At 46.2% G+C, this 27,607-nt stretch overlaps 1 protein-coding gene across 1 annotated transcript in view; it reads left to right on the top strand.

Annotated features, from left to right (window-relative positions):
* The first annotated feature begins 2,493 nt into the window (after positions 1–2,493).
* Positions 2,494–27,607, top strand: part of LOC136586495 (cyclic nucleotide-binding domain-containing protein 2-like) — a 27,904-nt gene continuing 2,790 nt past the window's right edge. The window contains exons 1-13 of the mRNA XM_066584608.1: positions 2,494–2,570; positions 8,568–8,717; positions 13,241–13,309; positions 13,404–13,567; positions 15,524–15,680; positions 16,645–16,796; positions 17,099–17,237; positions 19,555–19,666; positions 20,310–20,379; positions 20,532–20,673; positions 21,836–21,901; positions 22,316–22,473; positions 26,608–26,809. Coding sequence (XP_066440705.1) covers positions 2,517–2,570; positions 8,568–8,717; positions 13,241–13,309; positions 13,404–13,567; positions 15,524–15,680; positions 16,645–16,796; positions 17,099–17,237; positions 19,555–19,666; positions 20,310–20,379; positions 20,532–20,673; positions 21,836–21,901; positions 22,316–22,473; positions 26,608–26,809 — 1,635 coding nt within the window. The 5' untranslated portion in view covers positions 2,494–2,516. The remainder of the gene's footprint in view (positions 2,571–8,567; positions 8,718–13,240; positions 13,310–13,403; positions 13,568–15,523; positions 15,681–16,644; positions 16,797–17,098; positions 17,238–19,554; positions 19,667–20,309; positions 20,380–20,531; positions 20,674–21,835; positions 21,902–22,315; positions 22,474–26,607; positions 26,810–27,607) is intronic.

Here is a 27,607-nt window from a genome sequence, read left to right as displayed (position 1 = left end):
CGGATGGGGGGGCTGTTGAAAAAAAAAACCCGTTTCGGCGCGGGACAACCCCTTTAACAATCATCTAGCAGTGCCTGAAAAGCGGAGGATGGGCGTACATTTACACGCACCGATTATCGCTAAAACGATCACCGATTACCGATTTTTTATTTATTTATTTTTTTTAAGCAACCATCAGCTGGTGTAAATGGGCCTTAAAAGATGAGCAATGAAGATCCTCGCTAATCATGCAGTTTAAACAGCCGCCGTTCAATAGCCAACGGCGCCTATGTTATGTGAATGGAGAGGGTCGGGGGAGCGAGAGGAGAGAAATCTCCTACACTGCCCCACCTCCCTGCTGGCCATTCCGTGTGCTAGCCAGCTCTGCTAGCTTCAGTGCAGGAGCACGGGAGCGCGGGGATACAGGGACGAGCGTCGGGCATCGTTTGCCTGACACTCATCCAATGTAAATGGGCCTTAAATCGTTCAGTCGTTCACATTTACTGTACAAGTGAATGAGAATGACTGAAAGATCGGTATTCAAACTGAATGAGGCAATGATCATTTGTATGCTTGCATGAAATACACGATAAGCAAATGAATTATCATTTCTCGTCTGATTGTTGGCCGTGTTCACACTGAACGATTGTTCACATTCGAACGATCCAGTGACTTTTTTTTTAACGATATAAAAACACCTTGAGGCTGCATTCACACGAACGTATATCGGCTCGGTTTTCACGCCGAGCCGATATACGTTGTCCTCATGTGCAGAGGGGGGAGGGGGGTGGAAGAGCCCAGGAGCAGGAACTGAGCTCCCGCCCCCTCTCTGCCTCCTCTCCGCCCCTCTGCACTATTTGCAATGGGGAGAGGCGGAACGGGGCGGGGCTAATTCCCGCAACTTAGCCCCGCCCCCGTTCCGTCTCCTTTCATTGCAAATAGTGTAGAGGGGCGGAGAGGAGCTCAGTTCCTGCCCCTGGGCTCTTCCAGCCTCCCCCCTGCACATGAGGACAACGTATATCGGCTCGGCGTGAAAACCGAGCCGATATATGTTCGTGTGAATGCACCCTGAGGGTGCATTCACACGAAATACGTGCCGACGCATATACGATGGCCAAAAAGATAGTTTGAAAAGTAGGAACAGACGAGAATACGCTTTTTTAGCTCTGGTCGTGATCGGCAAAAAACATTCTTTTCAGCGATTAGACGCTGCGGACGTGCGAACGTAAATACACCTATGCTCGTGTGAATGCACCCTAAGGGCTCTTTCCCACGAGCGCATATACGGCGACAACGTTTTTATGTTTTCATGCCTACTCCGTATAAGCGCTTGAATCAATGTTTTTCCGTGATCACGGCCAGCGTTTTCTCGTCCACATGATTGCGAGCGTCGTTTTTAGCAAAAAAATACGCCGCACGCCGGAAAACCCTCGCTCTGCCAAAATCCTCGGGATGCCATCCAGTGCCTATGTAGAGGCAACTGTAAGTTTTTCGGAGCGTTGGACGCTGCAAAAAATGCCTTCCCCTCCCTTCTCTTTCCCTGCTCCCATAGGAGTCTATAGAACCCGCCGGCGTATATTGGCCAAAACATATTCCAGAACTATGTTTTGGCTGAGCGTATATACGCCGGCTGCATATATGTTCTTTTTTTTCGCTCTGCCGGTGTATTTACGTTCCGTATATTTGCCCATGTGAACGTCTGCATTGGAAATCAATGCTTCACATGAGTCCCGGGTGTGAAGATGCGCCGTATATGCGCTTGTCAGAATAAAGCCTAAGGGTGAATGCAGACAGCCAGGTCCGATTTCAAATGCGAGAATTCTCGCAGCGGGATTCGGCCCATGCCCCTGCAGTGACCCGCGGCTCACCTCCTCCGGCGTCTTCTCTCTGCTCTGCGATGTGCCAGGTGGCGCACAGACGCACATGCGCAGAGCAGAGTCGCGGCTGTCTGCATAGATAATCCTATGGCAGCGTGCAACGGCGGAAATTCTGCGCAAAATCTCCCCACGGAATTCCCGCCCGTGTGCATTTAGCCTAAAGCTACAATACACAGTTGTGTTGTTCACTTCTTTTATTGAGCACATAGAGCAATCATCCACATTGCAGTGAGGAAAAGTAAGTGAACCCTTGGATTTAATGACCTGCAGATGCCCCTTTAGGAGCAGTGACTTCCAACAGAGGTTGAGAGGCTCAGACAAGCATGGATGTGTTGTGGATGAAGAGATAGAAGAGCTGTTGCTAGAGATACAACTGTTTGTTATAAGTGTCACTTGGATAACAATCAAACCACATTTTATTAGTAATCAATGCAGAAATCCAGCTCATTCCAAAGGGTTCACTTATTTTTTTTTGCAACACTTTGCAATACTTCAAAGTCACCAAGTAGTTAATAACACGAGGAATATGATCCATCTGGTGAGCCAGGCGGAGGCAGCCGTGTCCCTCAGCCCGCGGCTGTCCCTTGGTGTGTGGCTAGTGCAGGGAGTGTGCGGCTTCTGTCTGGCTGACAGGACAAACGGGAACCAAGCTGCTGCAGCATGTCACCTGCCGAAACACAGGACTTGTACCCCGGCTCCAGCAGACAGGGCAAGGTACAGTGAATATAGCCTAAAAAAATCCGTACTGCAACAAGCATGAAATCTGCGGAATTTATTTGATATTATTGAGTTGTTTTAGTTTTTTTTCACAATTTTTAAAGATATTTTAATCATATATTTTTCTTTTAGTTTGTATTATGTATTTTCATTATTTCTAGTTTTTTGGGGAGATATTTTTTATCTGGAACATGTTTTTATAGTTTTTTTCTGTATATGACATTTTATATACATTTTATGATTTATTTTTTTCCCCATTATTTGGATTTCTTATATCATTTTTAAAAATGTACTTAATTCTAACGTCTATTTTTGTCTTCTTTTTGCTATACTTTTTTTTTTTTAGGCTTTATTCCCACGAGCGCATATATGGTGCGCTTTCACGCTCAGGCGCATATACGGTACCCATGTGAACCATTGATTTCCAATGCAGGCGTTCAGATGGGCGAATATACGGCATCTAAATACGCCGTCAGCGCCAAAAAAAGAATATATACGCATCCGGCGCATATATGCTCAGCCAAAACATAGTTCTGGAACTATATTTTGGCCAGTATATGCCAGTGGGTCCTATAGACTCCTATGGGAGCAGGGAAAGAGAGTGGGGAAGGGGGGCATTTTTGCAGCGTCCAACGCTCCGAAAAGCTTATGGGTGCCTCTACATAGGCACTGGAAGGCGTCCCAAGGACTTTGGCAGAGTGAGGCTTTTCCAAGGTGCGGCGTATTTTTTCGCTAAAAGCGATGCTCATGGTCGTGTGAATGGACGATCGCGGAAAAACGCCTATGCAGGCGCTTATACGGAGCAGGCGTGAAAACATAAAAACACCGTCGCCGTATATGCGCTCATGGGAAAGAGCCCTTAAGTTGTAGTAATTGATATTGTGATTAGTTGCTACGGCGTTAAGAGTCATTTGCATGGTACAATTATACCCAATTAAACAGCTGTAATTATTAGTAGGCTGAAATTTCAGCGCCTCTGTGAGTGACAATTACTGAGCTGCTAATTAAGGAACACTTGTGACATCATTAACGTGTCATTGCACCCTTATGATAATCTGGTGGCTGCCACAGAGGTATCAGCACAGGTTCAGCCACCTCCCACTCGGATATGTGATACCTCTTCTATACAGGTGCGCTCCGGCCATATGATCTCCAGCTTTGTAGGGACACAAACTTTTATTGTATGAATCGTAATCTTGTTACCGGAAACATCCAATAGAACAATTTGTGTAAATGACATTTATACCGAAGGCTGAACTTTACCGAAACTACAGTTATGTGTGAGACAACAATGTAAATGGCAATTTCCTAATTACTTAATTGGATTCTCTATGTTGGATAATGTCCCTTTGTTAGAAGGGTCTCCTGACAAGAAGCTTGATTACGGAATATTCTATAGCTGAGATCCCCAATGAGCAGCTGTAATCTGTGTTAAATATCCTTGCAGCGCCCCCACAGGGGATATGAAGCATTACACTGTTCTCATTAAAATCGATTGGCTGTTTGTGTAATGCTTTGTTATGTCGGGTCCTCCAAAGATAGAGAGATGCACTTTTTACCTGCTCTCTTTTTCCTCTAATAGATGGGTCCTAAATGGGGACCCTTCCGAAATAATAATTCTCTAATAGGACTTTCGCAATGTATCTTCTAAACTGGACCACCCCTTTTAATATTGGAATCAATTAATTAAAAGTATGAAGCTGGGTCCACATGGGGGCTGATTGGCAGCAGAATGTCCACAATGGGCATTCTGCAGCAGATCAGCAATGGGAAACCTGCCTCCAATCCTGCACCATTTGGTGTGGATTTTGATGCGGATTTTATTGCGTATTCCTGTGCAATTGGAGGTGAATTTTGTCAAAATTGACATGTGTGATGGCCCAGTGGTAGGGTACCTCTAGGTGGTGTGTGTGTCTATGCCAGTTGTATTGTCTTTGTGTGTATGTTGGGTTATGTACTGTGTTCGTGTTGGTGTCACCATTTTTAGTGGTGTCGGTGTTTCTGTCTCCCTAACCTGCTCTGTGTGGTGTGATTGGTCATTAGAGGGGTTGGGGGCGGAGCTAGTAGGGTCGAGGGAGAGTAGAGATGTAGTCTGAGCAGGTGTGAGCAGGTGGCTCTACCGCTTCTACCTGGGCAGAGCTCCAGGCCTTTTCCCAATTGAGATGGGAAGTATACCCTCCGGGGAATGGAGCTTAGAGACTGTATCCTATGTAAGGAGTTGGCGGATGGTATCACACACTCCCCTGCCTAACTGCATGTTGGATAAAAGAGACTGACTCGTTATTTCAGGTCGGATGACAAGTTTCACATAAGCAACTGCACCGGAGAAGCAAATTAAGGGCTTATTCAGATGAACGTATATCGGCCGGGTGTTCACGCTGGCCGATATACGGCGTCCCTCTCTGCAGCGGGAGGAGGCTGGAAGAGCTGGGAGCAGTGCACTGAGCTCCTGCCCCCTCTCCGCCCCTCAGCACTATTTGTAATGAGAGGAGAAAGGTGGGGGCGGAGCTAACTTCAGGGACTCAGCTCCACCCCTGTCTCACCCCCTCCCATTGCAAATACTGCCGAGGGGCGGAGAGGAGGTGGAGAGGGGGCGGGAGCTCAGTGCACTGTTCCTGGCTCTTCCAGCCTCCTCCCCCTGCAGAGAGGGACGCCGTATATCGGCCGGCGTGAATACCCGGCCGATAAACGGTCGTCTAAATAAGCCCTAAGGGACATAGTGAGTGATCAATGAGAAATAAGTGTTTCCCCTCCATGTCCGGAGTGTTCTCTCAAAAGTTCTATGATCAGATAATTGAGACTGATAACGACTGTACTACAGGAAAAGAGTGACTCTTTTTTACCTAAGTGTTGTACCTAAGACTGTCTGTCATAAGTTGTTCTTAGAATTTCCAACTTTGATTTTTCAAGTAAAAGAAAACCATGTGCCTGCAATTTGAAACTACATCTTTGACTGTGGACTCATTTATTTGACTCAGATGATTTATCACTCAGAGAGGCACTGGCGTCACGTGAATAGATAAGTACCAAAAGTTCTATAGCACGGTTGCTAATTTTATCCCCTGCGTGCAGCTAGGCTGGGCCGTGTGTTTGGAGGTACCAGAGGAGATGGTAGCGCCATCATTACCTCACACCATCTTGCATTCCCTCTGTCTCCCCCGGCCAAAGGTCTGACCCCGGCCGCTGAACATGCTGCAGTATTGAATTTTGCACCGCATGTCAATTTCCACACAGGTTGTGTGAGCATTATCTCTGCAGCTTGTGGACAAGATTTTTAAAGTCTCATCCACTTTGCAACTGTAAATGCCATGAAATTCCATGCGGAGGGTCCACTAATCGTGGACAACCCCTTAAAGCATTGCAGTTCATCGGTAACTATGTAGTGTTAAGAGCAGGGTTTTCTGCAAAGGCGCAGAATGTAGTGTAACGGCATGTTCGCACAGGACGAATTTGCTGTGGATTTTCTGTAGCAGAAAATACATAATGCGTATGTAGCTAACCTGCAGCCGTCAAATCTGCACTAATGGCGGCTTCACATAGGCGTATTTGCGCACGCAAAATCTGCAAACACAATACGCAGTGAACAGAACCCATGTAATATGCTAGGAGATGTGTGAAACACTGCATAATTGCACAGGACATATTAAACTCATTAGACTAATCAGCCATTTCAATGGCTGGGAGCATCAGGGTTTTTTTTTATTTTGGCGCACGTATTAAGTACATGCAGGAAACATAGGACAGGACCTGTCTTTCCGCAGTTTTTTTCTGCTATGACGCTGAATAAATTTCCATCGCTCGGGCGCAAATATGCTCCGTACCGGTGAGCATAGTTGTGCCTACGGCCGTCTGGAACCGCGCTAATAGTGAAAATGGATGATTGATAGTCCAAGCTCATCACACATGACAACTGCGTCATCATCTTCTATACAATGGCTGTGTGAACCACCCCAGGTACATGAGACCCTATTATTTTAGACAAACCATCTGACATTTAGGGTTAATGCTCACAGATAACGAGACACAACTCTAGTTATCCTTGTCTATTATCTCTAGGGTCTGCAAGCTGTGTGACACTATTCAGTTCCAGGGTGGGAAAGTAACCTAGACTAAGGTTGCATTACATCATTCCTTCATTACAGCTCACAAAGCAACAAGTATAATGAATGAACTGTTATTTTTAACTAGACATGTCCCTGTATTTGTAATCATGCCTCCAGATGCATTGGCATTATTCCTAGCGTATGTACTCCATGATTTTCGTCATTCTTCACTTTAATTATTATATCTCCTTACAATAGAACATTATTCATAAGAATCCTCTATGAAGCTACCATAACTTTACTATGATTCACTATGAAATGCTTATTATATTTTGATTGGATGCTAACGGAGTGAGGCAAGCTCGTGATTAGCTCCTGTCAGTCCCAAGATTACTATATATAAGATGTATGCTATCAATGTGCTTCCGAAGAGAAGCTTGAAACTCCATCTTGTCTGTTTCATGCGTTTTCTTCTCTGATGCATCGTATATACAATTTGGCATACCTGATTGATAAGGCTACTCTACACTCTGAGTATCACCTAAATTAAGTGACTACTCCAAAATAGGCCATGAGCAACTTCATAGGTCATGAGGCGTAAAGTCATTCATTGTGTCACAGTACAACTCAATGGCAGGTGTACACCAAAATTGACTGAATTTGCATAAAAGCAGCACAATTAGGGCTCTTTCCCGCAAGCGTATATCGGTTGGCCGTGAAAACGTCCGGCTGATATACACTACATTGGGAGAGATAAAACTGGTGAACGGGCGCACAAATCAAACGTTTATACGCCCGTTCAGACGGCATAGGTCCAGGCGCATATACGTCGAGACTACCATGCCGTCACCCCTTTCCCCTCCCTCCTCATCACAGGCTCACCTCTGATCTCCTCCCCGCTCGTTCTTTGCAATGAGAGTGGGCGGAGCTAAGCATAATCCCATCCCACCTCCTCCCATTGATGACTATGAACAAGGGGCGGGGAGAGGGTGGGAGCTTAGCTCCGCCCACGTCCCACCCTTGTCCGCAGACAGCAATGGGAGAGGGCAGGACAAGACGGTGCTTATCTCCATCGCTGTCCCGCCCCCTCCCATTACAAAGAGCCAGCGGGAAGGAGAGTAGAGGTGATCCTGCACGGGGGTAAGACAGCAGAGGGAGGGAGTTTAGCAGCCACGCGGCTAAACTTCCTCCCACTTCTAGTTGCTGCCATGGGTTCCCATAGAAGCCCATGCAGCGGCTGACGTATTCCTGCCTAAAAGATAGTTCCAGGACTATCTTTTGGGCACAACGTAAAAACACCCGGCGCTATATTACCTGAACGGGCGCTTTTACGTTGCGGGGATACGGCCATGTGATTTGATGCATTGGAATCCAGTGCATCAGATCACAGTATATATCGTCCGACCGTGAAAACGGCGGGCCGATATACGCTAGTGGGAAAGAACCCTTAGGCGTATGCAGGACTGAAAGCTCGGTTATGGAAGAGACTACTTATTGATAGATTTTACCAAAGAAATCAGAGGATCCATCACTGGACACTACAGGTGTGAAAAATTTCATCTCGCATGTAAAAACTTAGACAAATAGTCTTTCTTGGCCCAGCGCCTTGGCGTACATGTAGGGGAGGTCCATAGAGACGGAGGGGTCCATGTTCTGCTAGTAATGTATATATTGCATGTCTGTTGTGCCCTTGCTCACCTGGATCATTGCTCTGGATTAATCAGTTATTAGTTGTCATAGAGCTTCAGGATAAACACATCATTCAGTATCTCAGCGTAGTCAAGGGGTGACCGGAGAATAATGACAGGTCTGAGCTTCTCCTCCATGTTGCCAAGGACACGGTTCTGCTGGGGTCCTGTATCTAATCCTACCATGTGTGATACTGTCACATAAAATCACAGAGCACTACAACCTCCATCATGTAATGTGACTAAATGTCCTTGCTTTGCAGACTCTCCAGCACGCGGTGCACCAGGTTATACTCTTACAAGCTGCCATCAGATGCTTCACCCAGACTGCAGAGGAAGCGAGAGGATCTTCATTCTGGGGGAATGTTGGGATGTCAGGATTCCCTTCTCAGGAGCAGAGTTATGCAAATCGGGTCAGTAGAAGATGTTATATCATGAGAAGACCATAATGCACTTCTGGTATATGTAGATATACAATGATCAACCCTAACTTTAAAAGCACTTGACTAATATTGTGAAGGTCACCCTCTGCTCTGCCCCATCGAGGCTTGGATCAAGATCCCAGAAGGTGTTCTGTGGTATCTGGCATAAGATGTTGCATCACATCCTTTACATTCTGTAAGATGTGAGATGCGGCTGCCATGGATCGGACTTGTGTTTTTTCAGCACATCCCACAGATGCTCAATCCATCTGAGATCTGGGGAATGTGGAGGCCAAGACATCACCTTGTCCACTGTTGTGTTCCTGAACCATTCCTGCAGTGTGGCAGGGGAATTATCCTGCTGGAAGAGGGCACTGCCATTGGGGAATGCTGCTGCCATGAAGGGGGGTACTTATATGTATAATGGTTAGGTAGGTGGTACATGACACATCTACATAATTGCCAGGACCCAAGGTTTCCACCGGAATATCACCTAAAGCATCACACTACCTCGCCTGACTTGTCTTCTTCCCATAGTGTGTCTTGGTGCCATCTCTTCCCCAGGTAAGCAACACACCTGGCAGCCCTCATGATGTGAAACATGATTCATCAGACCAGGTTGCCTTCTGCCATTGCTCCATGATCCAGTTCTGGTGCTCACATGCCCACTGTAGGCACGATCAGTGTTGGAGAGAGGTCATGCCGTACCATACATGGTGAGCTGTGATGTCCTGTGTGTTCTGGTGCCTTTCTATCATAGCAGCAGGAATTCTATCAGTAATTTGTGCTACAGTCGCTCTTATATGGGATCGGACCAGACGGACTACATGTCACTCCTTACACACATCAGTAAGCCTTGAGTGCTCATGACCCCATTGCTGTTTCACCGATTATCCCTCCTTGGTCCACTTTTGGTAAGTACTAATGCAACACCCCAGAGGGATGACTCCAGACACTTGACTAATGTGCAGAGCTGGGAGGGTTAAGTGTTGGCTTGTCACGGCAGCACTTACCAGGCTCTGGTCTCAGAGGGATAACACACAGGCAAAGCTAGAGTAGGTTTGCAGGATAGCTTCGACACCCCTAGGATAGGGAATGCCAATAAACGGGTTGATAAAGGTAGTAGTAGTTATCACTCGTGACGTCACCGTTCCCACACACTAGTATGCTACACGACAATGAAAACAACACAGAGACTTGTGTATAGTACCTAGGGTCCTCAGGAACGGTTAGGGCCCGGTATAACTTTACTTAATGAATAAAACTTTTACAAACAGGTATTCAAGTCAATGCAGGTACAATTCTCTTTAAGTGACAGCAGACTAGAGCTCAGAGGTTGGGGAGAATACACAGGATGAAAACCAGTCCTACAGTCCACGTTATCTATATGTCACCGGTCCTGGATTGGGAGCACTCAAGAGGAGGAAGGGGGGTAGGGATCACTCCACAGACAATTATTTAAAGGAAGGCTTAGACCATAAACACCCCGCACAGCAAGCACGTGGGTGTGTCTGTGTGTCTCAATAACGTACTTCTGTGCGGTGATCCTGACTTTGGACGGACGCACAGGAAAAGCCTGTAGTGTGAATTGGTCCTGTACGGTGGGTTCCTGTATACAGAATTATTGGAATTGCTCTCTGTCTCTATAGGATCTTGGGACTCACTCCATTCACATCCACACTCCAAACGCTACGGGATATCGCTCCTTTTCCTCCATCTTCACCTACATGGAAGCTGAAGGTGCTTCCATGTGGCTCTGTGTTAGCATTATCTTGGGTCCCTGAACGAGATGGCACTCACAGTGAAGATGGAACCTAGAACCTTTTACCGCTCTCAGGCGCTCCTATTTATACCTTCTCTGATACCACATGACATGACAGACTGATACATTTACAGGCAGGCTATGATTTTATTAGAGTTAACCTCTAAAGTGTCGCAGCTGTGCAATGCACACACAGGATATGACAAGACAAGCTTTGCGCAGTGCATAGAACAAAACATGTATGACATTTATGGAGGGAACCAGGATGGTGTTCTGGGCCGCTACACTAACCGATACATACAGGGAACACTCTGCAAGACCTGCCATCCTAGAGATAATCTGACCCAGTCATTGAGGCATCAGAACTTGGCCCTTGTCAGAGTCACTTTCTTCCAAATATATCTTGTGTATATATATGCCTTTGTCACCAGATAATTGGTGTTATTGTAAGTGGCTTACTCTAAAGGGTTAAGTCGCTATGGAGATTGATTGTGCAGATGTGCCCAAATCACCGCAAGTGCCAAAATCTGCGCCATCTTGTGGAGCAATGAAACTGAGCATGCTTGCTGGACCTAAGCTGATTGGCTTAAAGGGGTGGTCTCGCGAAACCAAGTGGGGTTATACACTTCCGTATGGCCATATTAATGCACTTTGTAATGTACATTGTGCATTAAATATGAGCCATACAGAAGTTATTCACTTACCTGCTCCGTTGCTAGCGTCCTCGTCTCCATGGTTCCGTCTAAATTTGCTGGCAGCTTGCTTTTTTAGACGCGCTTGCGCAGTCCGGTCTTCTCCATTCAGCACGAGCCGCTTCAGTGTGCTCCCCGCTACAGCTCTTCTGCGCATGCGCAGACGAGCTGTCACTGCTCGGGAGCGCGCTGAAGCGGCCATTCTGCACCATCCTCTGTTAGAGGAAGGTGCAGAAACTGGAGCTGCCCAGCGGAGAAGCCCAGCCCAGCCCAGCCCAGCAGCCCCGAGAAGCCTCCCAGGTAAGTGATGGGTCGGGGGGGGGGGCTGCCGCTGCGCCGGGCTGCGCTGCCGCTGCGCCGGGCTGCGCCGGGGGGGGCTGTCGCTGCGCCGGGGGGGCTGTCGCTGTGATGGGGGGGCTGTCGCTAGGCCGGGGGGGGCTGCCGCTGCGCCGGGCTGCGCCGGGGGGGCTGTCGCTAGGCCGGGGGGGGCTGCCGCTGTGATGGGGGGGCTGTCGCTAGGCCGGGGGGGGGGCTGCCGCTGCGCCGGGCTGCGCCGGGGGGGCTGTCGCTAGGCCGGGGGGGGGCTGCCGCTGTGATGGGGGGGCTGTCGCTAGGCCGGGGGGGGCTGCCGCTGCGCCGGGCTGCGCCGGGGGGGCTGTCGCTAGGCCGGGGGAACTAGCGCTGGGCTCCGGAACCTAGCGCTGGGCTCCGGGGCCTTCACCTGGGCTGAGGGTCTAGCGCTGGGGAGCCGGGGGCTAGCACCGGTTACCTGCTGTCTGGTCGGCGGCTGCGGGGCGTCTGGTCGGCGGCTGCGATGCGTCCGGTTGCCATGGAGACACAGCTGGCGGCGTCTCGGGAGCGCGCACGTCGGGCTGCAGCGAGCGACGGGGAAAGAGCCGGCGGCCATCTTGAGGAAACTTTTATAAGTTGCTGAAACGCTGGAACGGTAAGTACGAACCAGCTAGAAATGTCATTTACAGGGGGGCTTTGTAATGTATGTTTAATGGGGGGGACTGGGCAAAAAAAAAAATTAACTGCTTCCTCGAGACATCTCCTTTAAGCCAGGAGATAAAAAGGGCAATTTTTGGTGTGCAACAGGCTGCCCAGGGGAACTGTGAGCAAGGCAGGGAGAACAGAACTGTGCAGAGCTTGTGGCACAGAGTGGAGTGTCAGGAGGCTGAGACTGCGCTGCCTAGGAATAAGAAGAAGCTCCACAGACACTTGGGGAGAGGATTAAAGGGCTGCTGTGCCCACTGCCTGGAGCCAAAAGGTAGAGAGCAGCCACACTACAGCCCTCACTTGGTGGGAACAGCTAGATTGCGACAAAGACTGAGGAAAGCAGTGGTAGAGTTGTGTTCCTAGCCACAAACAAGCTGGGGGGTCAGTAGTAGCTGCGACTCCCATGCAGAAAACTGTAAGTGAGGCCGGCCTCGTAGGGGACATTGGGTACACACCCCAAACAACATTAAAACTAATTATTAATCAGCAGGCCTGCTGCAGAAGATGTCCTACACCGGAGACAGTGGACTGTTTAACAAACCCTTGTTCCTCCAACCTCTGTATGTAGACTGAGTGATTGTCACAAATGGAAGTGTGAGATAATAGACACATGGTGAGTGGGGGGGTTGGGTACACTGTATTTATAAGGGCTCTTTGGCATGAGCATAGGCATTTTGTGTGAAAACAGTGGCCGATATACATTCGTGTGAATAAATCCTAAGAGACTGCATTGCGTTGTGTTAACGATATTGCATAAGAGGTATAAAAGCATATTCTTTTATTGTATGTTGTGAATCAAAGGTACAAGTTTAGTTTCTTAACCCTTGTCATTCCATTCTTTACTTTTATTTTGATTCCTTTCTTCTTAAAGAAATATTGTACATTTTGGTTACTCCATCTGCTGCATCGTATCCTGAATTCTATGTCAACATGATATTATTACTTCATATATCAGTGGTTTTAATGTTATGCTGAATGGCTATATATGTATGTGCTGGTATACAGTATATATACACTATAGCTGTGGTGATCAACATGATGCTTTTACACTATTTTCCAAGGTAAAAAATACTAAGAAGAAGAAGGAAGAGCTATCATTTGACGTGACTTTATTCAAGAGTCAGTATGAGGTGAGGGGTGTGGGATTCTGAGTAATCGTTATAGGGGGGCTATGTGGAATTCAGGTGTTTTTTCACACGGGGGGACCTCTGGCTGTTCTTACAGTTCATCTTTCCTGGGAAGGCGATCGCAATAGCGCTGCAGAGGCCGGAGGATCGGGCAGCATGTGACATCCGCTTCATCCGCAGTATGATGATGGGCATCCTGAGCTTCCGGAGATACAGTACTCATATGCAGCACATGTTGGCCAGAGTCGCCTATTACAGGAGGTCAGTGCGGGCATAGAGGGCAGGATTATACGGTTGGTTATACACTGACCAAGTGGGACTATTGGAAACTATTTGAGTGTGATCCTCTCCTAAGGAAAAACAAAAGGATTGTGGTAGAGTGAAGATTGGAACGTGTAACATTGACTTTAACCCCTTCCCACCCCATGACGTAAGGGTACGTCATGGGAGCTGGGTACTTCCCGCAAAATGACTTACCCTTACGTCATAGGGATAGCGCGAGATCATAGCAGATCTCGCGCTATCCCACAGCAGGAGCCGGCTGTCACTAGTAGGCGGCCTCCCGCTGCGACAGCGGGGGGCATCGGAGATGCGCCCACCCGCCGTTGACCCCTTCCCTGCGCTCCCTCTGCGATTCCAGCCGGCTCTCGCGATAACATCGCGAGAGCCCGGCTGGTTGCTATGGCTACAGGACGCCAGATACCGGCATCCTATATTGCCATTGCCTAAGATTGCTATAGTAAGCGATAAGGCATGGCAGGAGAGAAGTCCTGCCATGCCTTATCGTAGTAATCATTAGGGCTGCAGTGTAAGTCCATCAGAGGGACACAGACGGTGTAAAAATAAGAGCAAAATAAAGTACAAAAAATAAAAATGTAAAAAAAAAAGTAAAAGAAAAAGCCTTTTTTATGCTTTTTCTCATATTAGCATTAAAAAAAATCCCGTATATTTGGCATCGACGCGTCCATAACGACGCGTACAATAAATGGAACACGCTTTTTTATCCTGCACGGCAAAAAGCGTTAAAACAAAAACGCCAAAAAGCTGAGGCAAAATGCTAATTTTTAGCATTTTGCCTCCCAAAAAACGCAATAAAAGTGATAAAAAAATATGTACCTTGAAATGGTACCAATAAAAACTACAGCTCGTCTCGCAAAAAATAAGCCCCCAGAGAGCTCCGTTCATGAAAAATAAAAAAGTTACAGGACTTTGAATGCAGTGAGTTTAGAAAAAAATAATAATTTCCTAAAAAAGGGTTTTTATTGTGGAAAAACCTAAAAAAAAATAAGAACTTTGGTTGTAACCGTACCGACCCACAGAAAAAAATGTAGTGTATCATTTATGCTGCATAATTAACGCTATAAAAAAACAAAAAAAAATCTAGAATTGATGAGTTTTCTCTCCCTACGATCATAAAAAAATTCTGAAAGTTTTACAATATAGTCTATGTACCCCAAAGTGGTACCAATAAAAACTACAGTTTTCCACACAAACAACAAGCCCTTATACGGCCGCATCGACGGAAAAATAAAAAAGTTATGGCTGTTGAAAAATGGAGATGAAAAAATACCAAAAATCGTTTGGTCGTCAGCACCAAAATAGGCCGTGTCCTTAAGGGGTTAAATTCTACCTTCAGCCTTCTATGGCCACTATTAGCGAGATGTCTTGGTTGTATGTAAAGTTTAATCACTGTACATGTTCAAAGTTCTCCAACTTTATAAATGCGTATCAATGCCTCACTATTTTCATAATGTCTGCTTGCTGTCGGTGAATTAAAACCTATTTCTCATTATCCAAAGACTTAAAACCTGCACACTCCTAGTTCTTCTCACAGCTGTGGTTTTGCTATAGTTGGATATGGTCTAGACAATCTAGGCTGTGTATCAATGCAGGTAAAACTATTCTATCATTATACAGTCAGGTTGTATAGAAATCGATTGTCAAAAGTGAAGATTTTATTTGCAGCTGATTAGTTGTCAGTTTAGCCTTAGAGAACCTAGAAGGAGATCGACCATGGGGTGCTCCATTCTGGGACCCTAGCTGTCTTCTGCAAGGAAATTGATCAAGCGCCAAGTAGCTCCCCAACAATTTTATGGGGGGATCCAGTAATAGGAACGTCGTCATGTCCGATGCCTAATGAAATTAATTGTACAAAAGGTGCAGAATGTTAGGAAACCTTGTTTAGAATTACTTTCTGGACTTCTATGTCTCCGGCAGGTTCGGACGTGGACGGGTTGTAGTGCGGAAAGGGCACTGGGGCGATGGCTTCTACTTTGTCTTCTCAGGCGTTATTGCAGTCACACAAGATGAGGATGGCAGCAGTGCCCTCCTGGACCCAGAACCCATCCTGCTGCAGAAAGGAGCCAGTTTTGGGGTGGGTATTTATGTTCTCTGCTATCTATAGGCGGCTACTTTGTAAGTCAAAGACCTCAAAACAGAGTATTAGAACCTGACTTATTGGGCAACCAAAAGTCCTGCCTGGGAAGAGCTGTTTCCCTGTTCTGGACCTCAGTAGCACAGAGAAGGTTGACAGTAGGGGCCGAACTGTTGAAGCCCCAACAAATCAGCAATTATTAGGGGAAAATGGTGGTGTAGAATTTCATAATGCTCATGGAAGAAATACATTTGATCATGTAACCTATGGTTGCACTGGGCCTCCAGAGTGAGAATTGCTCTCTCCAAGTGGGGGAACCTCTTGCATGTGTATGTATCCCAATGGAACACGTGAGCAGGGTTATTCTACTTTTAGGCATTGACTTACAGGATCTATGGATGGCACTTACAGCTATCTGCTGTAAAACTACAACACCAAGTATAGGGGGAGTTGTAGTTTTGCGATACCATAGGTAAGAGATCACTTGCCTAGACACTCCATATTGTACTTCTAGTTCCAGATCAATGCTTTATGATAACATCTCAAGGTTATGCCACAGTGCTAGGAGGACAACCACCAATGCTTTGGGTTATCCCTGAAGGAACAATGCTGGATTCCTTGTGATATCTGTGTCACATCAGAACATAATCTTAGTCTATTCATTAGGCTTTAAGATAGCATCATGCGTGCTACTGCAAAATTAGCATGCAGACCTAGCCTGTAGAGTTAGGAGAGATTGTGAAAATGGCGCCTCAAAAATGGCAATGCACACCCTGTGCACCAGATGCTGGGCCGTCAGCTTTCTGCTTCATTAAGGATTCCACCACTTACATGAGTATCTGGGTTTTTACCTCTTTGCTCAGGTTTGGGGGTTGTATTGTAGATAGGGGCTGGGTACAGACAGCTTGCACCAGTGATCCAAGTTTGGCATCACATTCAAAACGTTTTTTCCATTTTTGTGCAGGAAGTAGCTTTACTCAAAGGAATGAGGAGAAACGCGACAGTCATCTGTATGGAGGACACAGAATTCCTGGTGGTCGATCGGACAGAATTCTTCCAGAATAAACTGGACCAAGAACTCCAGAAAGAGCTACAGTATCGATTCCAGTTCTTCAGGTAATGGGGATCTGTAGGTTATAAAGTGCGGTCACTCCACCTGTAAACTGTGGTTAGTCAGGAACCATATGGAGATCCAACAGGAAGGACCAGCACTCAAGAGATTCTTCCATAAGATGTAAAACTTTATTCCTCAACACAGAAGCTGCGACGTTTCGCACTCTCAGGTCTTTTTCAAGCATATGGAGGTCAGATGGACTCTATGCAGATGTAGTCCCTGGTTATAGTCGATATAAATTATATCAGAGATGCATCCAATAAGACCTTATGGATTATCTCCATCTAAACTCAATCTATTCTAGATCACTGGATCTTTTCTCCACTTGGTCTGATCAGACCCTGCAGACGCTAGCTGACCATTGCAAGATGGAAGAAAGTCACCACAGCCAAGTCATGGTGAACGACACCCACGAGACCAAAAACATAATCTTTGTCACAAAGGTAATTTCAAGGTTGGACCCGGTGATTCTCATAGCCTACAGCGGATCCCAACCTCCAGCTGCCACTTTAATGTGTTGATGGTGGATACAGATACCAACTTCCAGATAAAATACTGAGTTCATTGTTACATTGAGAGGCACCGGCAGCTCAGGGGTCCTAGTGGAATCTAACAACAGATTCCAGGATCACTTTTTTACTAAATAAGTAAATCCATAGAGCCCTAAATTACAGTAGATCACTAGATTACAAGATGTCTAGTGTTTAGCCTATTTGTATCATTTCCCTTGTGGTTTGAGCACTGCAATAATTTGCTGTAACTTTCACATATTGCGACCAAAAATGTTCATTATATAGAACAAAACTGCAGCATGCTGAATCTCTTTTTGTTCTTCTCAAGGATCTTTAGGGATTTTCCTTACTGATTTCACTGCAGTTCTCCATAAAATCAGTTCTGGGAAAATTTAAGGCCTCATTCACACGAGCAGGAAAATCGCGCCGAGGTTACCTGGGCAAAGAGATTGCGTCTAACCGCGCAAAAAATAGTATAAATGGATGATTTCCTGTAATCAAGCCACGAGCTTAATTAGTGGTGAAATTGCCCATTCACACGATCGGGAGCTGCGTGACGTTGAAAAAGAGCGCTGCTGCTCTGAGAGGGGAGAGAGAGAAAGATGAAGGAAAGCCCTGGGGGAACCACCTTCTCTGTCGGGCTTTCCTTCATCTCAGCGGGGCAGGAGGGATATCCCCAGCAGCGCAACGTCAGGGTTCGCCTGCAGGGGAGAATAAGGGATTCCTCTGCTGCTGGGGAATTCCTTCTCCCCTGCAGACAAACGCTGGTGCTGGGGATATCCCTCCAGCCCAGATGAGATGAAGGGAAGCTCATTAGATTTTTCCCTGGGGCTTTCCTTCATCTCTCTCTCTCCCCGCTATGGGGAAATTCCCTTGTAGCGGGGAGAGAAGGGTCCCCTGCAGGGCGTACATTACACTGACTGTCATTATGCCTTTTAGCTCTTAAACTACCCATTAGCAACAGACATTAACGGGTGGTTTGAGGGCTAAAATGCATAATGAAGGTCAGTGTAATTATGTTTTGCAGAGAATCATTTTCTCCCCACTATGGGGAGAGAGAGAGGGCAGGGCTAGAGGGGTTCTACCATGGATTCCCTCCTAGTAAGAAGAGAGAGTGCGGGGCTAGAGAGTGCGTCCTTCTAGTCCCACCCTCTCTCCCCGACTCTGGGGGAAGCCCTGTAGCTCCGCCACCCCTCTCTCACTCTCTCACTGCTATGGGGGAAGCCCTGTAGCTCCGCCAATCTCTCTCTCACTGCTATGGGGGAAACTCTGTAGCTTTGCCTCCTCTCTCTCACCGCTATGGGATTCTCTCATTCTCCCCTGCAGGGGAATTTCTTCTCTCCGATGCTGCTGTTTGGATTTCGGGGACAGCTGCACAGCAACTTTAAAATGTACCTCTGTAAACTCCTGTTAGTCCCTGCTGGGAAAAGGGGAAGCCCTGGGGAGTCCCCTCATGCCCGTGGGGGCTAACAGGAGCTTAAAGCGGGAGATTTTAAATGTGCTTCTGTGTTTAGCGGCGCATCAGCACTCCCTCATCTCCCATTCCTATTGTTTAGAAGTTTCATCTAAACAATTGGAATGTTTAGCTAATCTTCCTTCCCCCTCCTCTATTATCCAGCTCCCATAGGAGTCTATGGAAACTCCTGGGCTTTGCACACCAAAGATAGGTCAGGTCATATCTTTTCACACAGCAGGGCATTTAATTTGTGGGATTTCAGTCACACATGTCCTATTATTTTAGGTGCAATTTTTTTAAAGTGCTTAAAATTCTTTCATCTGAACGTTTCCATAGGAATCCATTGGTTCTAAGAGCCGCAATTTTTTTTAAGCGTGTACTTTTTGTGTGTGTAGGTCCCAGTGTGAAGAAGGCCGAAGTCTGTACCACTAGATCCCAGCTCAATCCTACCCTGACTGAATAATATATCATTCCATTCTTAAATTGCTAGATTACTATATTGCCAGATGACCAGATCACTACGTATGTCATTAGCTGACTGTATGAACAGATTACTTTATCATCCATGATTTAATGTATTACTATATCACTAGATGACTTGATCACGAAATTATAGTAATTTCTAATCTAATCATCTAGTGCCATAGTATTCTGGTCATCCAGTCATCATTTATAGATAGATCACTAGAAGACTAGATCACCAGATTACTATATCTTTAGATGCCTAGATCATTATACTATTTCACTAAATGACTGGATCACCAGATTATTATATCTCTCTGCTCCAATTAGGGGCGCTGTGAAATCCTGCGTCTGGTGGATCTCAGCCAGTGTCCTTCACTCCACAAGTGGATCAAGCAGCACCAACCTCTGCTGGGAACATCCACTCTGCTGAACTACACAGGTGAGGGTGAGCAGGAACCTGATGATGTGGATGATGAATGGAAAGGTGTCTAGGTTGTAGCTGCTGCCTGTCCTAGAAGAGACATGTCATCTATAGAATGGTTCACATTGTTACTACCGTTTTGTAATGGGGCCATCACCGGAAAGTGACTTATAGGTTTAATTGTTTTTAAAGTAAAAAAGATATTTTTCAAATAGTTGTTTAGTTTTGCTTTAAAAAATAAAGAAATATTGTATTTTCAACTGTCCAAACAGGCTATAATGCATTCTCGTCTGAAAATACCTCTTAATTAACAGCTTATTTTGATAAGTTTGGTTTACTGTAGGCTGTAAAGTAAGAAACTATTTACAAAGTTGCTCGACCCTAGTTATAGATTTAATCTGCAAAGTGATGGCCATAACTGGTCACAGACATGAGGTGCAAATTGAGTATTGATCAGAGTAGAGCAGTCAGGGCATTTATCTTCACTGACTTTCCCCAAGATCAGTTCAGGTCTTCTTGATGGCATTATTCTCAGTGTTGCGCCCTCGCTGGGACGGGAGAACGTGGTGTCATTGATTTTCATGTATTACTGTACATTCAGGGAAGATAAAAAGTGATGTTCATGAACCTGTAACACTCATATCCTTTACCTCATCAATAGGGAGGACATATGGGGAGCAGCAAGCTCATGGAATCTTGTTCCCAGGAGGCAGTGAACCCTCAGATACTAGGTGAGGCTAGACAGAGGTTGGTGGGACACTTACTACATGCCCTCTGACTTTGGAGACAGCTCTATGTGGAGCAGAGAGGCTTGACATAGGAAAATATGCAAAAATATTGCAATCCAGGAACATGAGATGTATTCTTCTGTTCTTGGCTGTAGGCCCTTCTCCTTGGAGGATCCGGCCTCTCAATGCGACCTTCCACTTTCCTCTGCTGAATATCCTGGGAATCTGGAGCTACCAGGTGATCTCACGGCTGCCGTCTACATGAGGATAGATTCTCTACAGCCCGGCCAGTACTTTGTGAGATGATACTGTACCTTAATACGGTTCACTATATGTTACATGTATAAGGATCTATGCACGGTAATCGGGTGGTGATATGCTGCGGTGCTCAGTCCCATCTACATCCAGCATGATTTCCAGACCATGCTGGAATTGAGACTGATGAAGCAACCAAGTAAATAGATGTTCATTTCTAGTCAAGAAATAAGAAGCAGTTTACCCTATAAGCCTGGTCCTTGGTGGACATTGTACCAAGACATCCCAACAGCAGGACCTAGCTCCTGGTCACCAAAGAACAGTAACAAGGCTTGTAGGAGCTCGGAACTCACTAAGCTGCTAACTAAATTTGGCTTAGACTCTTCTGCCATGTTTAGCTCTAAGTGGTTATGGGTTCCTCACCCAAAAGGGTTCTTTCATACGAGCGTATATCAGCCACCGTTTTCACGGCTGGCCAATATACGCTATGATCTGATGTATTAGATTCCAATGCCTCAGATCACGTGGCCATATTCCTGCGGCATAAAAGCGCCGGGCCTGGTCAATGTAGCGCCGAACGCTTTCATGTCAGGCCGAGTAGATAGTCCTGGAACTATCTGTTTGGCCGGAATATGTTGGCCGCTGCATGGGCTCCTATGGGAGTCCATGACAGCGACCAGAGAAGGGAGGTGGGAGGGAGTTTAGCAGCGTGACTGCTAAACTCCCTCCCTCTTCTCTCCTCCCCTCCAGCTGTTTGCAATAAGAGGGGCCGGATGGGGGCGGAGCTATGCTCTGCCGCCTCCCTCCCATTGCTGGCAAGGGGCGGGTGCTTATCTCCGCCCCAATCCCGGCCACTCCCATTGCAAACAGCCGGAGGGAAGGAGAGGAGTTGATCCGGCAAGGGGGAAGGAAGGGGAGGCAATGGCATTGCGGCATTGGCGTATATGCGCCGGGGCCCGTGCCATCTGAACGGGCGCACAAACATTAGATTTGTGCGCCCGTTCATGCATTTTTTATGGTGCTGGCGGGCGTAAAAATGCCTACAGCCGTGGTAAGGAGGCCTTAAGGGTGTGTTTCCTTTCCTACAGACACTCCCCAATTTTGCTATTGATCAATCTACCAACATAGCTCAATCCATAGTGGCCAGTGTGCTAAAATAATCCAGATAATCTAAAACCAATCCATGGTATGTATTATGTTACAGAGAGGTGTGGACATAGATTATATCAGCTGCTGCTTGGAGAAGGAGGGACGACAGCTGCATGATCAGGTACATCAACAACCTCCTATATTGTCAGACCAGGCAATTAGTGATATAGCGCACACACAAAGAGAAAAATGAACCACATATAATATACAGTACAAATAGATGCAGAGTATCTCTACAGGAGAGCGGGCCCCATAGCAAAAAATATCCGCCTTGTTGGTGGATATTTAGACTACTACAACCCCTCCATGCTGAGACAACCCTTGCAAAAACAAAAACCGGTATGCCTCTTAGAATGGGTCTCCACCCTGCCCTTTCTGAGGCAGAACCCCCTATTTACAAGGGTTACACAGCAAAAGCAAGGGCTGTCTGCAGAAGTACCGAGAGCATAGTCTAGACTTGACTTGTCTTCAAGGTAGCAGACAGCAGCATTTCTTTTATGCAGGAGATATCTAATGGCCATATCTTCCCCACTAGAGCCTCTTCCAGTCGCCACCAGTCTGTAGAGACGTTCGCTCAATGGTCATCATCAGTCAGGGAGCTGAGGTCATTCGTATAAAACTGGATAAATTCGCAGAGCTGTTGGATTTTACCACCTTGAAAAAGCTAAAGGAGAAGATGGTCCTATACCCCAGGTATGACATTAGGCAGTAAAGCAAGATGTCCACAAATCAGAGGTTACCGCTAGAGCTGCAATCGCGAAATTCCTCGTGCATCTGTAGATGTGGAGCAGTCAGAAATGTTGTGTGTAATTTGGATTTTGAGTTGCTTTCCTTCCATATGTAGGTTTCTGTTAAAGAACATTTCCTCTCTCCATGCTTGCCGAGTAGTGTGGTGGCAGAGCTGTGCTGTGTTCTCTGCTGCTCCTTCTCCCCTCTCACAGCATGACCTTCACAGAGAGAGAAGCTGCAGCTGCATCCATTTCCTCTGTAAGAAAACAGCATCTACTTATGACTGACATTTCGAGCACCTGAGCAGACTTTCCTTTCCTGTCTGGAGCCATTGTTCATCTGTTTCCAACACTGGAGCTCTCTTTGGTAGTTGGTGTGTACTGTACTACAAGCCAAAGCTCCTTCCAGGGGCTAGAACATGGTACATCATGCTGGAGCACCCTCTATTGGGCGATGCACGTCTCTGTACATGAGAGATCCATCTGTCTAGTGGCTTACATATGGTACAACCTCCAATTTTGAAACATTAATGGAATAGTTAAAGGACAGCGACTGGCAGCAAAGTCCACTTTCCATTGTAGTGGACTATGATGATGATGATGATTGGGGTGCGGGGGATGCTGTTAGACTCCCTATCTTGACACTGATAGGCATTAGCCCTCACTTGAATGCCATAAGTCCTGCTGCATTTGTCATATAGTCCCTGCATTCTATTTACAGTACTGCACATTTTTTTTTTATTTGGGGGGGGGGGGGGGTCTAATTGTATAGAGAGATGTAGGCAGGGAAAGAAGGGCTGCTGGTAGGTGATCAAGATTATACCATGCCCTAGTAAATATCTTGTATTCACGCAAAAGAAAAGTTAGGTTTAACCCGCTAAGGACCAAGCACCATAAATATACGCCGTATGATCCTGGGCTTTAGTCCCAGCTGATAGTAAATATACAATGTAGGATTAAAGCTCCTGCTGCTGGAATAGCAGAAGAAGGTCGGGTTCTCGGCTACGGGCCCAAAAGAGAAAACAGAAGCAGTTTTTAACCACTTCCGCCTTCTCTTTTACAGGCTACATAGCACTCAGTGAGTAGAGAATGTAGAAAGCGGCACTACAGTTTCCTCTATTGAAGCCAGCGATCACAAGCATGTCAGAGTTGCAGGGTCTTAGCAGATCCCTGACCAACTCTGACGGTGACTACTGTCCCACTGGTGGGATGTTTTCCCCTGTAGCTGGGGCTCCTATGGATGCTCCATTTACAGCAGAAAATTGTGAAATTGAAAAAAAAAAAAGTTTTAATGTTCCCCAGGGGTCTTGTATAACGTCATGGGGACAGATGTTACAAATAAGCACAAAAGTGTAAAAAAAAGTAAAGATACAGAATAAAATATACATAAAAAAATGAAAACTAGCCACAGCAAACTTAAACTGTCACCATATCCACCATGTAATCCTAGATTATATAACTTGTATACCAAAACGTCCAAAACAAAATGGCGAACCCATTCCTGTACTTTAACGCAAATATAAAAGTGTCTGGTCTTTAACCCCTGTAGCAAGCGGGGTGCACTTGCCTGCGGATCGTCAACTCTCAGGCCAGAATGGGCACCGACCACGTCGAAGTACTCTCTGGAGACACGGATTTCCTTTAAACCTGGCTCCTGCCAGTCTTTATTCAGAGTACAACCAACATAAACAGAGTCCATATAACGTTCAACAAAGCATGAAAGTCCAAATAAACACCCCACCTGGGTGTTAAGGTTAGGGTGGTCACCCCTGCCGGACTCTGGCCGGTCCTAGGCCACCGGCCTGCAGCAGCTTAACTCTGCTGCACAGGTCCACTCTGGCTCTCTCAGCCAACATCTCCCTGGGTGTAGCAGGAATGTACCCTTAGATCCAACTTACTGACCACACCTATGGGCGTTTTCCCTTTTCTCAGGCACCAGAACGCCTGCCTGTTGCCCCCTACAGGCCATTCTTTGTAGTGCACCTCTATACCCCTCAGTGACAAAGCTTGTTTTTGCTTTAAAGGGGTTGTCCCGAGGCAGCAAGTGGGTCTATACACTTCTGTATGGCCATAATAATGCACTTTGTAATATACATTGTGCATTAATTATGAGCCATACAGAAGTTATAAAAAGTTTTATACTTACCTGCTCCGTTGCTAGCGTCCTCGTCTCCATGGTGCCGACTAATTTTTGGCCTCCGATGGCCAAATTAGCCGCGCTTGCGCAGTCCGGGTCTTCAGCAGTCTTCTATGGAGCCGCTCGTGCCAGAGAGCGGCTCCGTGTAGCTCCGCCCCATCACGTGCCGATTCCAGCCAATCAGGAGGCTGGAATCGGCAATGGACCGCACAGAAGAGCTGCGGTCCACGGAGGGAGCAGACCCCGGCGGCCATCTTCAGCGGTAAGTATTGAAGTCACCGGAGCGCGGGGATTAAGGTAAGCGCTCCGGTAAACTTTCTTTACTTCCCTGCATCGGGGTTGTCTCGCGCCGAACGGGGGGGGGGGGGGGGGGGGGGGGGTTGAAAAAAAAAAAAACCCGTTTCGGCGCGGGACAACCCCTTTAATGACCAACTAATTTTTCATCATCTAATTCCTAAAGCCATAAATCTTAATTTTTCCGTCGACATATCCGTATGAGGGATTATTTTTATCGGACAAGTTGTATTTTTCATCATTTTGGGTACATAGGATGTGTTTTTTGGATGTCATTTTCACAGCGTTCAGTGAGGACAATAACTGTGCTAACACTATTCTCTAGCTCAGTACGATTCTGGCGATGCCAAGTTAGAGTTTTTTGTTGTTTTGCTCTTTTTGTACACTAAAAACTTTTTATATTTATTTAAAGATTTTCTTTTGTATCGCCGCTTTCCAAGAGCCATAGCATTTTTATTTTTCCATCGGCGGCGCTCTATGAGGGCTTGTTTTTTGCGGGCTGAACTCTAGGATTGATTGATCTTATTTTTGGGAACATATAATATTTTGATTGCTTTTTATTCCAATAATTTCTAGAGGCAAAATCAACAAACTCTGCAATTCTGGCATTTAAAAAAAAAACAAAAAAACAAAAAAAAGTTTTATTATTGTTCACTGTGCGGTATAATGTTAAATTAATTCTGCAAGTCAGTATGACTACGTCAATAGCAAAGTTATATTTACATTTTTTTTGCAATGTTTTCACACTTTTTACGAACGCGACGATACAAGATTCATGATTTTTTAAAATTCATTATTTTTATATGGTAAAAAGAAGGGAAAGGTGGGGCTTTGACAGTTTTATTTTTTTATCCCACAATGGGACTTGAATATCACAATCTTTTATCATTCTTATAATACACTGCTATACTTCAGTATAGCAGTGTATTATAAGGCCTATGAAGCTCAAGCCGAGGCTGAACCTCCTATAGACCACCGTAGCTGGCAGACTTGGAGGCCAAATTCAAGCCACCAGGTGTCATAGCAATCACTCAGGACCCCACAATCACAACGCAGGGAACCAATTTGTGACAGAGGGTTAAACAACGGGGATGAGAGGTGTTCTCTAGATCCCACTGTTTGGGCAAGTGCCAAGCAGTTATCCAATAGCCGATCACCTGCCTCAAGAAACCCATGCCAGGCTTCTGATGCGGTGTCGTAAAAAGGCAATTGCATCAGAATAAAGCCCCTTAACAGCCGCCGTCGAAAGGCAGATAGGCGGTCGGTAATGGTTTAAATAAAGCCACCACCTCTTGGCTATACTTATACTGTAATTATTTTCCTCAGCGCCTGCTACTTTTTGTATCCCTATGCTGTTACACTGCGGCTTTGCTCTATTAGTACATCTAAAAAGGAGAGTTTAGGTGTAACAGCACGGTCTATTGGAGTCGGGTATTCTGAAGTCCACCTCCTGTCTCATCAGAAGCTTATGTTGCAGCACTGTCCCTCCATGTACTTTGGGTTTCTCCTGAAACAAACAGACTGGATCTCTGCTTTTATATTTGATCTATATTGTATATTATATACATACACACGTCCTGATGGTTTCTGTAACCGCAACAGTTGCATTGTTGTAGACAGCTTGTTACAATTGTAACTAACCCACGACCATGTTTTCTGTCGTTCCAGTGACGATGACTTGTGCAGAATTTTCTTAGAGCAGAATCGATGGAACATCTTCAAATCCGATTTGGTCAGTCGCCTCAGGGCCTCCCCGAAGCCCCATCAGAAACATGATCCTCGCCGAGAAAAGTTCAAAGCAGCAGAAAATTGCCAGAGTGCAGACAGGAGGGGAATCCTGCAGCCTGGGGACAAGACCAAACCTGAGAAGGTCTGTATGGGATGGGGCACAACATGCAATGCAGGGACTGAATTCCACGGTCAAAATCGGCGCCCGGAGTTTGGTGCAGATGTTCACATGGATTTGCGCCGCATTTTATGGACATACCCATATGTGAACCTAGAAATTAGTTAATTCGTGGAAAATCCACCACTTAAAACGCACATTGTTACGTCTGAGGCAATGAGACAAGAGCCGCCATTATTAAATTTGGTACCTCACAGCGAGGAAATGTGAGCTCATTTTAAGCCCTTTTTCAATTTTTCCTACACACTTAAAAACAAAACCCAAACTTTTATTTATTCATTGACAGAGCTGGCTGAGCGCTTGCTTTAAAGGGGTTGTCCCGCGGCAGCAAGTGGGTCTATACACTTCTGTATGGCCATATTAATGCACTTTGTAATGTACATTGTGCATTAATTATGAGCCATACAGAAGTTCTCAAAAGTTTTTCACTTACCTGTTCCGTTGCTAGCGTCCCCGTCTCCATGGAGCCGACTAATTTTCGCCGTCTAATGGCCAAATTAGCCGCGCTTGCGCAATCCGGGTCTTCTCCTCTTCTCAATGGGGCTCCGTGTAGCTCCGCCCCGTCACGTGCCGATTCCAGCCAATCAGGAGGCTGGAATCGGCAATGGACCGCACAGAAGCCCTGCGGTCCACCGAGGGAGAAGATGCCGGCGCCCATCTTCAGCAGGTAAGTAAGAAGTCACCGGAGCACGGGGATTCAGGTAAGCGCTGTCCGGTGTTCTTTTTTAACCCCTGCATCGGGGTTGTCTCGCGCCGAACGGG

The sequence above is a fragment of the Eleutherodactylus coqui genome, chromosome 12 (assembly GCF_035609145.1).
Source record: "Eleutherodactylus coqui strain aEleCoq1 chromosome 12, aEleCoq1.hap1, whole genome shotgun sequence".
Lineage (NCBI taxonomy): Eukaryota > Metazoa > Chordata > Amphibia > Anura > Eleutherodactylidae > Eleutherodactylus > Eleutherodactylus coqui.
The sequence above is the reverse complement of the archived record's forward strand: the minus strand, read 5'-3'. Positions and strand labels throughout refer to the sequence as shown.